At 42.5% G+C, this 16,406-nt stretch overlaps 1 protein-coding gene and 1 pseudogene across 1 annotated transcript in view; one reads left to right on the plus strand and one right to left on the minus strand.

The window, feature by feature from the left end:
* Positions 1 to 7,608: 7,608 nt before the first annotated feature.
* LOC116076567 lies at positions 7,609 to 8,470 on the minus strand (annotated as a pseudogene).
* A 140-nt stretch (positions 8,471 to 8,610) lies between these two features.
* Arl1 (ADP ribosylation factor like GTPase 1) overlaps positions 8,611 to 16,406 on the plus strand; it is a 13,018-nt gene continuing 5,222 nt past the window's right edge. The window contains exons 1-4 of the mRNA XM_031350412.1: positions 8,611 to 8,919; positions 10,757 to 10,894; positions 12,912 to 12,993; positions 14,571 to 14,682. Of these exons, the coding sequence (XP_031206272.1) occupies positions 8,916 to 8,919; positions 10,757 to 10,894; positions 12,912 to 12,993; positions 14,571 to 14,682 (336 nt within the window). The 5' untranslated portion in view covers positions 8,611 to 8,915. The remainder of the gene's footprint in view (positions 8,920 to 10,756; positions 10,895 to 12,911; positions 12,994 to 14,570; positions 14,683 to 16,406) is intronic.

Below are 16,406 nucleotides of genomic sequence, written 5' to 3' on the forward strand. Positions count from 1 at the left end.
TGGATAAGGAAGATGTCTTAGTTAGGGTTTCCATTGCTGTGAAGAGACACCATGACCAAGGTAACTCTTATAAAGGACAGCATTTAATTGGGGCTGGCTTACAGGTTTAGAGATTCAGTCCATTATCAAGATGGGAGCATGGCAGCATCCAGGCAGGCATGGTATAGGAGGAGCTGAGAGTTCTGCATATTGATCTGACTGTAAGCAGGAGAAACTGACTCTTCCACACTGGGTGGAGCTTCAAAGTCTACCTCCACAGTGACGCACTTCCTCTAACAAGGACACGTGTACTCCCACAAGGTCACATCTCCTAGTAGTGCCACTTCCTGGGTCAAGCATTTTCAAACCACCACAGGTTTTACTGTTTTAATCTCTCTCTCTCTCTCTCTCTCTCTCTCTCTCTCTCTCTCTCTCTCTCTCTCTCTCTCTGTGTGTGTGTGAATGGGTAGTTCTGGGGATGGAACCTGAATCCTCAGCAGTTTATCACTAAGCTGTGTTTGTATTCTGTGAGATGAGGTCTTGCTATGTAGCCTTGGTTGCCCTGGAACTCATAACATAAAATGGGCTGGCCCGGGACATACCTTTTTGCTTCTGTCTCTCGGTTGCTGGGATTGCACATACCAGTGTGCCTGGCCCAACTCCTATATTTCCAAGGGAGTATGTTGTACAACAATAACTAACAGACATGGAAATCAGTAGCAGATATGGATACATGAAAATTTAAAGCATGGCTTTGAGTTTTGAGCATAGTGGATGTAACTAGAAAAACAAAGAGGTTGCCGGGTGGTGGTGGCCTTTAATCCCAGCACTTGGGAGGCAGAGGCAGGCAGATTTCTGAGTTCGAGGCCAGTCTGGTCTACAGAGTGAGGTCCAGGACAGCCAGGGCTACATAGAGAAACCCTGTCTCGAAGAAGACAAAAAAAAAAAAAAAAAAAAAAAAAAAAGAAAGAAAGAAAGAAAGAAAAACAAAGAGGTTGTTAGAGGTGGAGGATGAACGAGCTGTTAGTGAAAGGCCATCAGGCTGGGGACAGATGTGTCACTGGAAGCTAGAAAGAATGAACGATGATAGAAAGCTATGCAAGGGGCACAAAAAAACAAAAAACCCAAAAAAACAAAAAACAAAAAACAAATAAAAACCACCTTGTAGCAACAGGAAATTTAGGTCACATAGCTAACAAATTTCCAGAGTGGGCTGGGAGATTCCAGGTGGCATATTGAAAGTATCATTTGGCTTCTGGGGACTTTGTACAGGAAGGGATAATGGGAGAGAATGTTTGGGTCTGTAAGCAAACAGCTGGCCAAGGACTGGAAAGATTAGAGAATGAGGCTTCTTTTATTCCAAGTTTCTCCATCTGGCAAAATAAAAGAATGTTGGTGGTGTGCTGGTGAGATCTTTGGTTAAGACCTCAGAAAGCAGTTGTATGCTTGTACAAACTGTAACCCAGCATTAGGGAAACAGGAGCAGAAATATTTCAGCATGCTTAATGCCATCCTGGGTTAGCAGAGTTCTTGTCTGGGGGAAAAACAAACAAACAAACAAAAAATGAAAACAGAGGAGGGCTGAATTGAGATGTGGACTGAACTTCAAGTCTTTGGAAAGTTGCAAAGCTTTCAAGAGTAATATCGGGGCAGAAACAGCCAGAAGCTCTGGGTATTCCATCTACAGCACAGGTTTTGTCGCATGTGCTAGAACAGAGTTGACACAGGCTCTCAGCAGCTCAGGAGTGGGGCTGGAAGAGCTGCACGTCAATCTGGGAGGCTGAAACATTCCCAGGAACTAAGAGAAAGGAATCCAGGACCACTTCCAGGTCCTTTATTTAGACCAAAGAGTGGTTTTGCAAACTGAGCTTTTTGACAGGAACAGGAAGTCAGCCTGGAAGGGAAGAAAAGTCACAATATGGCACACCTTTTATCCCACACTAGGGAGGCAGAGGCAGGCTGACCTCTGAGTTGAAGGCTAATCCTGTCTACCAGGTGAATTCCAGGACAGCCAAGGGAACACAGAGAAACCCTGTCCCAAAAAACAAAACACACAAACAAAAGATGCCTCCCCTGTGTTTGTGAATCTGTGCTGGACTGAGGAGCTAACCCTGCCTTAACCTTTCGAGAGGCTACACAGGAACTAGGAGTAAGGCTGGCTGTGAAGACGATCCCAATGTGACCCTCTACCTCCTGTGTACCAGTAAGCTCTAGTGTTCCTGCCTCCTCCCGTGAACAGTCCCTGAATTATTGTACCCTGTTCCCTCTGGGAGGCTGCAGTATGTCCCATCACCAATGGTCTTCACTGAAGAGTTTCTAGTTTCCGGGTCAGGCCAGGCTCAGGAACACGAGACCACCATGGACAGATCCTGCTACCGTCCCAGGAGACTTCAGGCCCCTGGCAGCCATGATCAACTTCAAGATCCTTAGTGGAAGATGAAAAACTCAATTGTTTTCTAGCTGAGGAGAATCTCAAAATGCTGTAATTGCTGTTTTCTTCCTCTACCTCAGAATGAAATGTGAATTTAAATGGGGGAAAATGGTGTTGGTAAAAATACATCTAATTTTAGAATTTATTAAGTTATTATTGGATTATAGCATCTGACAAAGATTAAATTGGCTGAGTGTGGTGGCTTGTGTTTTTAATCCCAGCATTTGGGAAAGCTGAGGTAGGAGGATCTCTGTGAGTTAGAGGCCAGCCTGGGCTTCAGAGTGGGACTCTAAAAAAAAAAAAAAAGGCAGGGGGTGGGGGAAGAACAGAAACAACATAAAAGGTTAAACAGGTTACTCTGAAGTTGGAGCTGCTGTGCTTGCACACATCTCTAAACATAGCAATTAGAAAGTTGAGGCAGCCGGGTGGTGGTGGCACATGCCTTTAATTCCAGCACTTGGGAGGCAGAGGCAGGCAGATTTCTGAGTTTGAGGCTAGCTGGTCTACAGAGTGAGTTCCAGGACAGCCAGGGTTATACAGAGAAACCCTGTCATGAAAAAACAAAACAAACAAACAAACAAAGTTGAGGCAGGAGGATCACAAGTTCAGGGTCAGCCTGGATTTGGCAAGACTCTCCCAGAAAACATAAAATAGCAAGTCATTCCTCGCTTCTAATAAACTGACCAACTGACAGGAGTCTAATAGCAGTTAGCTTAGAGCACCACCTCCACCTAGTGGCTGCTCTTCACTAGGGACACTCTGATAATTTGATCTCCAGTGTGACATTAAGACAGTGATTCATTTATGACTGTTGTAACAAACTCACTAATATTATAGAACATTTAAGAACTAGACTAATGATCATTGCATTAGTCCCCAAATCTCATTTTATAATTTAATATATAATAGCTGGGCATTGTGGTCCATACATGAGACCAGCTCAGTCTACATAGTGAGCTCCAGGACAGCTAGGGTTACATGTGAGATTCTGTCTCAAACACCCAAACAAACAATAACAACAAGAACAAATGTCTTACTGCTCTTCTGTAATAATAAAAAAATTAATTTATCTTACACTTTAGTGAAGGTAAGAAAATAAGCATAAGACAAGCACATAGTTAATGAGAAATTTATTTATTTTGTTAAGAATTTGTTGTCCTAAAAATTAGAGCAATGGGAAATGGGGCATGTTGAAATTTTAAATATGACATTTGAGTGAACATATTAAACAAGTCAATTCAATGTAGTTGTCTCAAGAATAAGAATGAGGGCTGGCGAGATGGCTCAGTGGGTAAGAGCACTGACTGCTCTTCTGAAGGTCCCGAGTTCAAATTCCAGCAACCACGTGGTGGCTCACAACCACCCGTAATGAGATCTGATGCCCTCTTCTGGTACGTCTGAAGTTAGCTACAGTGTACTTATGTATAATAATAAATAAATCTAAAAAAAAAAAGAAAAAAAAAAAGAAAAAGGAATGCAAAGCTTCCAATATAAACATTGTTAACATGACTTTATAGTTCTACTTCCTCAAAGATTATGCTTTAAAATATATTTAATTTTATGCATAGGTGTTTGTTTGAATGCATGTATGTATACTTGATACATGTAGGAGCCCACGGAGGTCAGAACAACTGAACAGCATGATGGCTGATGATATTTTTGATTGTCACCTTGACTGCAAATGGAAAGTATTATAATCCAGAAATGGAGGGCAGACTTGTGAGAGGTTATTTGTGCTTGGGTGAATCCACTTCTAGTCTGGATCTTTGAGACAGGAAGACACAGTTTTTTGATTTGGATCTTGAGGTGGGAAGACACATCTTTAATCTCACTACTCTAATCCAATCACCTTAAATTTAATTTAGTGTGAGCCACACCTTCTGCTGGAAGCTCATAGAAGGACATAGAAGAAGGGAGCTTTTGCTCTTTGCCTGCTTACCCTCAGCTTGCTAGCACAGCCACTCCTTCACTGACTTGGAGCCTACCTCTTTGGGATTCCAGCATCTACTGAAGGTCAGCTGAGATCCAGCCTGTGGGCTGAGTCTCTAGAGAACCCTAATATACCCTGGAACTGGAGTTACAGTTGGGAGCCACCTGCTGGTGCTGGGAGAAACCTCAGAGATTACTCCTTATTGTGGAAGTTTTGATAGTTCCAAAATCTGCCTACAAGCTCTTGTTATTTTCACAGCAGTTTTATAGTAGTATATTTTCTCTTTTTTTTCCTTTCCCCCACCACCCCCATTCTCTTTCTAAGACAGGGTCTCTCTATGTGGCCCTGCCTTATTATGGAACTCACCATGTAGACCAGGCTGGCCTCAAGGTTAGAGATCCATCTGCTTTTGCCTCCCAAATGCTGGGATTAAAGGTGTGTGCTGGGGCTGGAGAGATAGCTCAGAGGTTGAGAGCACTGACTGCTTTTCCAGAGGTCCTGAGTTCAATTCCTAGCAACCACATGGAGGCTCACAACCATCTGTAATGGGATCTGGCGACCTCTTGTGTCGTGTCATGCAGATATAGTCAGAACACTGTATATAATAAATCTTTTAAAAAAAAAAAAGGTGTGTACTGTCTGGCCTTTACAAATGTGGCATAATTTTCCTTTTGGCCCTCTTAAAGAGAATCCACTTTCTGAGGTATTTTATGCAGTTGTACTCCAAGATAAATCTATAAAAGCCTACGTTTGAAGTAGCAATGACCAAGACTTGTCAATGTAGCAACTTGTGTTAGAGAGGAGCTGGGAGAAGGGATGAGATGGTCAGTGGAATTGTAAGCATGTTTTATGTGTAAAGCATAGAAAGACAAGGCAGTCTTTACAACCAACCTGAAAAAGGCTCAGGTGTTGTCATGAACTGGTAACTCATCATGTGCTCTTTAAGCTGAGAAGCTGAAGGCAGGGCTGGCTGCCAAATTTCAGGCTCCAGTGTCCTACAACTCCCCTGTGCTGAGTCAGGCTGGTGGACCTCTGGCTCTGTAACCTGGAGAGAAAAGCAGAAAGGAACAAAAAGAATCTTCGTGTCCTTGAGAACAGCTAGAAGGTGAAGCATTCCCAACAGGAGCTACTAGTATTTATCCCACGATATCAAAAATGCCCAGAGTGGAGCCGGAATTTAGCCATGGGACGCTCATCAGTGGAACAAATGCTATGCTCCTGAATTCTTAAGTCTTGCATTGTTTTCTGGGTTCTTTCCCCAGTTGGTTTCTGCTGGATGACTAAGTCTGACTCAATGATTCTGTCTGTCATTATTTGTTTGTTTGTTTGTTTGTTTTTACACGGAAGCCTCAACCTAAGCAGATACTGATCAGGAACTCTAGTTTGCTGCCTCGATGAGGATTCTTGGTGAAGTCGGCTGGATGTTTAAAGGTTTCTGATTGGATGCTACCTTTTGTCTGCTCTCAGTTGGGCCACCCCAGCTGTCTGCTGGATGTTATGAGCACCTGAATTGATGTTTTATTATTCGTTGCTTCTGTCTCCCATTGGCTATTTAATGTCTTACTTTTGCTTATTGTATACATAGTAAACTCAATAGTGGCTGATTCTAGAGAGAGATCACTCTCCAGACCTTTCGGGTGTTTAGGTAGAAATTCACTTTCTTGAATGACTTTTCCTTGCAAGGAATGTTTCTGTGAAGTCAGGGCTTTGGGTGAAGATGAAGGTGTTGGGAGATTTAATTCAACATCTGTGTAGTAAATTTAAGTAAAAAACAAAGCATAGACTCTTGGTAGGAATGTAAACTGTTATAGCCATTAAGGAAAACCATGTGGGGGTTCCTCAAAAAGGAAAATAAATACTATAGTATCTACTTTGTGGTATTTTTTGTTTGTTTTTTGGAGACAGGGTTTCTCTGTATATCCCTGGCTGTCCTGGAACTCACTCTGTAGACCAAGCTGGTCTTGAACTCAGAAATCTGCCTGACTTTGCCTCCAAAGTGCTGGGATTAAAGGCATGCGCCACCACTGCCTGGCTTGTGGTATTTATCTTAAGATAATGAAATCAATGTCAGAGTGCAATGCACACCTATGTTTACTGCAGTATGAATCATGACTGTTGATATAGAAAATCAGTGGGGGCTAAAGAAGTGGCTCATCAGTTAATAATTACTATTCTTGCAGAGGACCCTAATTTGGATTGCAGCACCCACATCAGGTGGTTCACAATTGCCTCTAACTCCAGCCCTGGACAGCTCCAGATGTTGCTGGCTTCTGAGAGCACAGGTCCTCATGTGTCCATATTTACATGCATGTCATGGGCACATACACGCTCAAAACTTATAAAAATAAATCTATAAAAAAGTACAAAATCAACCTGAATAAATCTGAATTAATGTGGAAAATACGATGTGAATGTACATAGGCACATGCTTAACAACAGAATAGCCAGTCAGCCTTAAAAAGGAAATGATCTCATTTATAATATGAACTTAGAAGTCATTCTGCTAAATGAAATAAGCTTAATACAAAAGCATACATTTCCACCTATGAGGGTGTTGGGAGATTTAATTTATAGGTGGAATCTATGGAGGAAACTCAGAAGCAGAGAGAACAATGGTGTCAGAGGATGGAGCAGGGATGCAGATACATTGGTAAAACGGTATAGATTCTTTAGCAACAGGATGAACAAATCCCTTAGATGTATAGTGACTATACTAATGATGACTGTATTTAATGACAATACACTGCCTGGGGTGGAGAGATGACTCAGTGGTTAAGAGCACTGATTGCTCTTCCAGAGGTTCTGAATTCAAGCCCCAGCAACCACATGGTGGCTCACAACCATCTGCAATGGGGTCTGATGCCCTCTTCTGATGTGTCTGAAGAGAGCAATGGTGTACTCATATACATAAAATAAATAAATCATTTAAAAATACACTATTTGAAAACTGCCAAATAGATCTTCAGTGTGCTCAACATACAGGAAAAGAAAATATATGAGGGTTTGGCTATGTTTATGGTAATCATTTCTCTCATGTATATGTATGTGTGTATATATACATATATATATATGCATATATATATGTATATATATCATTGTGTAACAAACACATAATTTTGTCAATTAAACCCTAATAATGCTAGACTAAATCTTATGCAGTTTGTAAATTTCCAAAGGATGAACATTCTCATTATAAACAAGAACATGCAAAGTTTGCATTTGAAAAATCTCCTAAAAAGTGCTACTATTTCTGGCCAAAACACAAGAGTTTGAGATAATTGTACTTTTCTGTTTTTAGAAACTTAAAAGAAAATAAGCCAATTTTGTTGTTCATTTCTTGCATTTGAAGTACTCTTCAATGACATCTTTAGCCGGAGATTCTTGGCCATAGTCCTTAACCACCACACAGCTGCAACCTATCACTTTCCGAGCTTTCCCCTTTCGATCAGTTTTGCAGAGGCCTACCCATTCCCCCAGTTTCTTGTTGTCATCAACCTTAATTAGGTTGATTTGGTGCTCAGCACAAAGGGTTTCCACCAACTTGATGTACATAGGTTTATCACAATTGGATGCAAGCACACAGAGATGGGCTTGGCGCTTGCCTAAGGCTTTGGCAGCTTCGTGAATTCCTCGTGCTAGGCCATCGTGGACCAGGGCGGTCTTCAGCACCTCTTGCAAAGCAGTATTGACGTCCATGATAACTCCAGCAGCTGTGCCTTCATTGGCCATGGCGTGGGTTACAGGTGGATCCGACCTGGAGCGCGCCTCGAGCCTCTTGAGTGGCTGTGCAGAAGAAGCGTTTTTAAGAATTTTAAGAAACGCCAAACCCTTTCACTATCGAATACTAAGTAACTTCCAACTCAAGTCGCAGGAGGTAACAAGTTCCCAGTCCTGCGGAGGCGGAAAGGTGGTCAGGTGGCCACCTAGAGAACAAAAAATTAGACACCTCGGGTACGAGGGTGCCCTGCGTTGGTGGCACGCAGTGAGTGCGGGTGAGCTTTCTCGTTATTATTACGTAACCCTGGCTCCTCCTGCGGGGATGCATCTGGAGGAAAGTGGACCGCCTCCGCAGACTGCTCCAGGATCTGCAACCACCAGGACGCTGCAACCAGCGCCAGCGTACTGTGCTCTTCGCTTCATCGAGCTTTTATTTTTCGCTGGCCGATTCGCCACTATTTGATATCAGAATTTAACATGAAAAAGTCACATTTTAGTATTTGAGAAGACATTACTGTCCAGAAAAGTGGAATCAGGAAACACCTTTGCTCTTCTTTTTTTGTTATAGTTGTGGCGTTCATTCCGACTACGCTCAGAGCGTCTGGGATTTGCGTCGAAAGCGCCGACGCGGACGCCCAGACCTCCGTGCCCGGCGCGCAGTCGCAGTGGCTTCCGCCCCGGCTCCCGCCCCCGCTGGGTGGACGACGTGGAAGTTGTAAGCTGACCAGGCTTGGAGGAATCCGCTTCGGAACCGGAGTCCGGGAGCAGCGGAGGTGGCGGTGCCCAGGCTCAACTAGGAGTCGCTGCCGAGTCCCGGCCTGTCTCTGAGGATCGGCGAGGGCGCGGCGGCGATTCATCATGGGTGAGGAGCGTGGGAAGGGCGTCTGGCGGCCGAGGGGACTGGCCGGGCCGCGGGCAGCGCTTCGCTACTCTGGCTCTTCACCTGCAGGGAGACTCCACCTCCCGGCTCGGTCCCTTGCACCCGCAAGGGGTCCGGACTGGTCCCAGTCCGGCCTTTCCCCCCTCATCCTGCATCCCCGTCTTGGTTGGGTAGGCGGAACGGGGCGAAGGGTGCCTGGCAGTCAGGCAGCTGCAGGTTCACCGAGGTGTCTGACCCTTCGTGGAAGCTTGATGGCTTCTGTGTGGGTGTTGGGACTGCGTCACTTTTAGAAACCCGAGGACAGGTGTTTGTTGCTCCTTGCGCTGCTCCTGTCTGCTCGCCCGCCGTAGCTAGCTGTCCGTGAAGATGGTGGAGTTAGGTAGATTGTGAAGTGGGAAGAGTCCAGCAGGACAGCGAGTGACGCTTTAATGCCGATTCGCAGATTCGCACTTCTTCGTTCTCCGAGCGCAACCTACGGTGATGCTCCATCCAGTACAGCTGGAGCTTTCTAGGAGTTGCAAATTCTTCGGTTTCTGTTAATACTCAGTTTTCTCAGAAGTGTATGGATCCGGAGCATTATAGTTCCGTTCGGTTCTCTGTAACCCATCGGCGTTGTTTTTCCGCCTCGGGAGAAAGGACTTTGCCAGGTCACACCCATCCTTTCTGTATACAGCTTGTTATGTGTTTGTTTCTAGAGTGGGCAGCTTTAATTGTGCCATTTCCCCCCAAAAGCAAAGAGTGACATCTCTTCCTTTCTTCCTCTCTCCTCTCCTTTTCTTTCCGTGTGCGTGTGCGTTTGTATGTCTAGGGAGCGCTGTTGAAGTCAGCCTTGAGTATGCTAGGCAACGCCCTTTTGCTGAGCTGAGCTGTATAGCTCCAGCCCTTTTAAAACTTTGAGATAGGATCTAACTGGGTTGTCTAGTCTTGAACGCAACTCACTCTGCAGCCAAAGGTGGCCTCAGACTCACAGTACTATTGCTTTAGCCTCCTATTATTGGACCACTAGCCAAAAGGCCTTGCCTTTTATTTTTAAAATTATGTGTGTATGTGTATATACATATATATATATATAATTATATATATATTTGTATCCGTGTATATTGCTTGTTGAGCATATGCTCCTTCATATCCCCCATGTTTCAGTTTTCTCACTTTCCATTGTGACTCCTTTTTTTCCCCTTTAGTGACTTTTGAAGGCAATGTATTTGTGTCACAAAATCTTTTACATCTCAGGGTACCTTGGGGTACGTAAAGGTTCCTGGAAATATTTCATAAAGTGGTGAATTTTAGTCTTTCTGTCTAAAATAGAAGTTTCTAATGCACTCAGGAAACAGGCAGTGGGATCTCTATATGAGTTTGAGGCCAGCCTGGTCTACATGCTGATTTCCAATCTGGGGCTACAAAGTAAAAGATCCTATCTCAAAAAATACTGCCCCCAAATAATAAACAAAACAACAACAAAATAATTTGTTGAGGCAGTTCTGTGGGTTAGTGAGAGTGCCCTAAAGGCTTATATTGGTACTGCTGCTGTGTCCTTATTCTATTGATGAGAAAATGAACTGGACTCCTGAGGGCAGTGCCTACATGTCTGATGATGTGTTCTGTCTGCCTGACGTTTCTCAGGACCTGGGAACTTCTTGTGCTACTGTTTGCAGTTGAATAACATCTTTCATTGGAAGCAAGAGTATCTACCTGTGCATTCAGGACAATGTTTTGCTATTTAATTAGGCATATAGCTTTCAAAAGGCAAGGTTAAATGTTTTGCAGACCTAATTTACAAGATGGTGTCAAATACATTCTTGTTTTTATTATCTTGTAGGTGGCTTTTTCTCAAGTATTTTTTCCAGTCTCTTTGGAACCAGGGAAATGAGGATTTTAATTTTGGGGTTAGATGGTGCTGGAAAAACGACAATTTTGTACAGATTACAGGTTGGAGAAGTTGTTACTACTATTCCCAGTAAGTATTGTTTTTTATCTAATCAAGTTTTCTGAATAAATGACTCATATGATAGGGGTTTATAAACTTCTAGTATGGAAATGAATGACAATACACACACACTCACACACACACACACACACACACACACGCATATATATTTTAAATAAACTAAGAAGCATTTTGGTGCAATTTAAGGTTCCCTGTCTAGGTACACAGACAGGCTTCTCTGTTTAGAGCTATATATGGCTTAAGTCACTAGATCTTTATTGCTTAATGAAGATACTATCTACTGGCTTTGAGGAGTAAATGAGGTATACAAAGTACTTTGCTAACCTGTATAATGATGTTAAATCGGTATTGTTGCACACAAAGCACCTTTTTCTGCATATTTATTACTTGAGTCACAGTGTAGTTTCTCCTAAGTAATTCTGTAGATCACTTTTAAAACAGGGAATTGTAGAGGAGTCTTGAAATGACCTGGTACCTGACACCAACGAGAAGAAACACAAAATTGAACCTCAATTTTAACTCTGCTAGTGGCCTTGTTATTCTTGCTGTTTCAGAGTGTTATTTGCAGATAGTCCTTTTCATTTGACTGCTTGGGGGTGGATACTCTTGGTGTTTACACCTTTTCATTTGTTGAGCTAAATTTATAGAAATAAGATTAATACATTTTAATTAAATTTAAGAATCCATAGAATTTGCTCAAGATTCTTAAATTGTGTGCTTTGAATTACTCTGTTGGATATTCCCATATTGTCGCTATTAAACCTTCCAGAGGCCGGGCAGTGGTGGTGCATGCCTTTAATCCCAGCACTTGGGAGGCAGATGCAGGCCTGGTCTACAGAGTGAGTTCCAGGAGAGCCAGGGCTATACAGAGAAACCCTGTCTCAAAAAACAAACAAACAACAAAAAAAACCTTCCAGGGATTTTCTCTTTTGCTTTTAAGGAGGAATGTTTGGATTTTGTAGCATCTGTTATTTCCTTTTGCAGTTTTCTGTTCATTTTATTTCCTTTGATTCTTACTTCTGAGAATCTCTCCGCTCCACATGGGTAGCTTTTTGTGGCCTCTGCACTGCACAGTGCTACACAATGTGTGGAATGCAGCGTGGGCTGTTTCCACACCTGTCCTTTGCACATAAATGTCCTTTCTTGATGGTGATGGATGTAGACCCGCACATGTCTGTCTGTCTGTCTAGTTCTGAGGAGGACAGGAACTTGCTTCTTAGTTTGCTACTTTTGCCGTAGTTTTATTTTTCATAGACCAGGCTGGCCTGTCTGTGCCCTCCAAGCCCTGGGATTAAAGGCCTGGCCTGACTTTTTCTTTTTTCTTTTTTCTTAAACTTATGAAATGAGAGCAAACTTTGTACATGCCTACCCTGAGTGTTTTTAGCATTATTTTCTCCCTCATTTAGATTTTCTTTGAAAGTAGTTTCTGGTTTCAGCTGTGTGTTATTGAGGTACACCTAAGAAGGATGGCAGACAAAAGGGATGAGATACTGACTATCCAGCTATGACCTTGTTATAAGTGAGCTCTTGAGATGTCTGTAGATGGCCTGCAAGGCTGTAGCTTGCAGAGAACATGACTTTATTGAATTTAGAGCCTAGTCTTTTATATTAGTTTTAATTATTTACTGTCTGTCAGACCTTTAGCTTCTGAATCTATAACTGTACTTTTCAAATAAGACTTTCTGAACACTCACATACCAGTACTCGGGGTAGTTTAATAGACTTCTGGGGCTGGGGAATTGCTTAGTAGGTAGCTGCTACCTACTACATGGATTTGGTGGTGCACAATTATGATCCTAGCAGTAGGGAAGCAGACTGGCAGAGCAGAAGTCTGGGGCTGGATAGCCAGCCAGCCAGCCAGCAACTGAGAGAGGGGTTTTAGGGAGAGTCGGGGGGGGTGTTATATTAATCCAGCCCATAATGTGATTAAAAATTATAAGCAGTTGCTAAAACTCAGTGAAGTTGGACACTTTGTAAAGGTAGAGTATATTAGTCTACATATATGTTGATTTGATTTCTCTTTCAGCTATCGGATTTAATGTAGAGACGGTGACATACAAAAATCTCAAATTCCAAGTTTGGGACTTAGGAGGACAGACAAGTATCAGGTATGGTATAAACACCAGATCATTTGGTGGTATTTAACATTAACTGGCTCTTTTTAGTGCTGACAACACTAACCAAAATATATCTTCTGTTGGAAATTAGATAGGAGTCATGTTGTTTAAAATGTGGTAGAATTTGAAACTCCGTATCATCCTTAGAACATCCAGTGATTAAAATCTAAGGAACTCAATTTTTCAGATAATCAGTTTAATCCCAGCACTGGGAGGCAGAGGCAGGGGCAACTCTTGAGTTAGAGGCCGGTCTGGTCTACATATCTAGTTCCTGGCCAGCTAGGGTGAGACTTTCATAGAAGACAAAATAAAAGAGGGGTGGGGAAAGACAGAAGCGGGGGAGGGGGGGAGAGACAGAGACAGAGAGACAGAGACAGAGAGGAAATTGATTAGTAATACTGTCACTAAATATTCTGCTGTTCAGCAACTCATTTTATTTGGTAAGTTACCTTTGAGATGATTATTATTATGATTTTGGTTTTGTCTTTTTTAGACAGGGTCTCTCTGTGTAGCCCTGGTTATCCTGGAACTTGCTCTGTAGACCAGGCTGGCCTTGAAGTTTATAGAGATCAGCTTGCCTCTGCCTTCCAAGTGCTAGGATTATGGGTGCTCCACCACCACCTGGTTGAGATTATTTCTGATTGTATAAAATTCTATTCCTGGTTGCCATCAATAATTATGGACATAAAAAGTCACATTAAAATTTCCAGGCAGTGGTGGCACATCCCTTAAGTTTTATCACTTGAGAGGCAGATTCAGAAGGATCTGTGAGTTTGAGTCTGGCCTGGTTGATAGAGTGAATTCCAGGACAACCAGAGCTATACAGAGAAACTTTGTCTTGGGAAACAGAACAAAACCAAAAAAAGGATTCCTGGTTAAAGACTGGTAAATTACAATGATCACGTCTGTGGATAACTTTCCTATCAGTGTATTTAGAGGTTTTTTGTTTTTTGTTATTTTTTTTGTTTATAATTTTTTAAAAAAGATTTATTTTTATTTAGTTTATGTGTATGAGTACACTGTAGCTGTACAGATGGCCATGAGCCAACATGTGTGTGGCTGCTGTTGAACTCAGGACCTCTGCCGGCCCCACTCACTCTGGACTCTGTTTGAGTCTCGTTCGTTCTGGCCCCCACTCTGGCCCTGCAGTAATTTTCTGCAGCTGTCTTCAGACACACCAGAAGAGGGTGTCTGATCTCATTATGGGGGTTGTGAGCCACCATGTGGTTGCTGGGATCCAAACTCAGGACCTTCGGAAGAGCAGTCAGTGCTCTTACCCGCTGAACCATCTTGCTAGCCCTATTTAGTGGTTTTTGTACATTATATTTGTATCTTCTTAGCCTGAAGTTCAAAGCTTGAAACTGTAGTTTTATGCCTGTAAGTTAATATTTATCACTTTTCTATCAACCCAGTCATACTGAGTGTGATGCCAGATGTAATTCTATCAGAAACCGTTAATCATGCAGGACTGGCAAGTAACCCCCATCTCCCATCATTGTCCACATCCAGCATGTAAATCGACATGTCAGGTGTTCTGCGAGGGTAACGTGGTTTTGCATTTTCTTTAGGCCATACTGGAGATGTTATTATTCAAACACAGATGCAGTCATTTATGTCGTGGACAGTTGTGACCGAGACCGGATTGGCATTTCTAAGTCAGAGTTAGTTGCAATGTTGGAGGTAAGCAGACAGTTAAGTGTGGAGGAACTAGAGGGATTACTTAAATTTCCTTACTTTTTCTTGTGTATATTATCATGTGCAATAATAATTAAAAACATTTGAGGATATTTTCTTCCTTTTTTTTTTTTAAGGTATATTTCTTGGGGACTGGAGCAATGGTTTAGTGGTTCAGAGTACTGGTGGCTCTCTCAGAGTACCTGGGTTCAGTTCCCAGCACCTCCGTGGCAGCTGGCAGTATGCAGGTGGCAACTGAATGGTCTGCTACTAGAGTTTCAGTGGATCCACAGACACACATGGTGCATATAGCATCCTCATAAAAAAAGTAAACATTAAAATACACACAGATAACAGACACTTACTTCTGTGTTTGTATGATTGTTTTGTCTGCATTATGTGTGTGTGTACCATGTACATGCATGGTATCTGTAGAGGTCAGAAGAGAGCATCAGATCCACTGGGAGTGGAGGTATAAATGATTGTGAGCCATTGTGTAGGTACTAGGAATTGGACCTGGGTCCTCTGCACTTATTCACTGGGCTAACTCTCCCTTCAAGATTTTATTTATTTATTTATTTAATTTGTGTGTGTTTGGCTACATGAATGGTTCTTTACTTACCTGTTGCCTGAAGAGTCTGGAAGAAGGTATTAATTATACATGACTGTAATCTATGGTGTGAATTTGAGGATCCAATGTGGGACTGATGCCTGCTTATCCATACCTGTAGCCCATTCTCTCTGTCTCTCTATTTCTCTCTGTCTCTATCTCTGTGTCTCTGTCTCTGTGTCTCTGTCTCTTTCTCTCTCTTTCTCTGTGCATCCATTCTCTATCCCTTCTGTTCTTTTTAAAAAGTACATGTTACTTCCTATTGGAAATACAATTGGAAAGATAGATTGAATAAAATCCAGCCCTTTAGCTTCTTGTAATCATTTCATGAGTCTCAGAAAACTCAGAGCTCTTAATTTAAGCTAAGCCAAGTTAAAAAGTTACTAGCTTGTGTATGGTGTGTGTGTGTGTGTGTGTGTGTGTGTGTGTGTGTGTGTGTGTGTGTGTATGTTTGCACATGGAGGTCAGAAAACAGCTGTGTAGAGTTGGCTCTCCTCTAACTTTATGTAGGTTCCAAAGATGCATCTCAGGTTGCCAGGCTTATGAGCAACTTTTACCTGATGAGCTGTCTTGTTGTCCTAAAATATGACTTTTAAAAGATTTATTTTTATGTCTACATGTTTGCGTCTGCATGGGTATATATGTTGGTGCCTTCAGAGGCCAGAAGAGGGTATCGGATACCCTCGGGCTGGAGTTGCAGGGAGTTGGGAGCCAGCTGTTACAGGGGCTGAGAACCAGACTTACTCTGGAAGAGGAGGAGCAAGTGCTCTTGAGCCCTGAACCATCTCTTCCATTCTGCCTCTTAAGATTCTTACTTTTGGATATCGTGGAAACATTGTGTGCTAAGACATGTGCATTTCTGGGTTGCTGGCTCAGCTCTGCCCTTTTACTGAGGTTTGCTTTTTTTTAATGTCTGGTGCTGGGGTTTTGTTACACAGAGTGCTCAGCTCTGCCCTTTTACTGAGGTTTTATTTCTCACTGAACTCTTTTTCTCTGAACCGCTGAGCTTGCTTCAGTCACAGCTCCTCTTTCCCTGTCTCACAGATCTTTGCTTTGTTGCCTTCTCTTCTGAGACAGGATCTTGTTTTGCAGTCAGCTTTTGTTTGTTTGTTTTGTCATT

The sequence above is a fragment of the Mastomys coucha genome, unplaced genomic scaffold (assembly GCF_008632895.1).
Source record: "Mastomys coucha isolate ucsf_1 unplaced genomic scaffold, UCSF_Mcou_1 pScaffold4, whole genome shotgun sequence".
Taxonomy (NCBI): domain Eukaryota; kingdom Metazoa; phylum Chordata; class Mammalia; order Rodentia; family Muridae; genus Mastomys; species Mastomys coucha.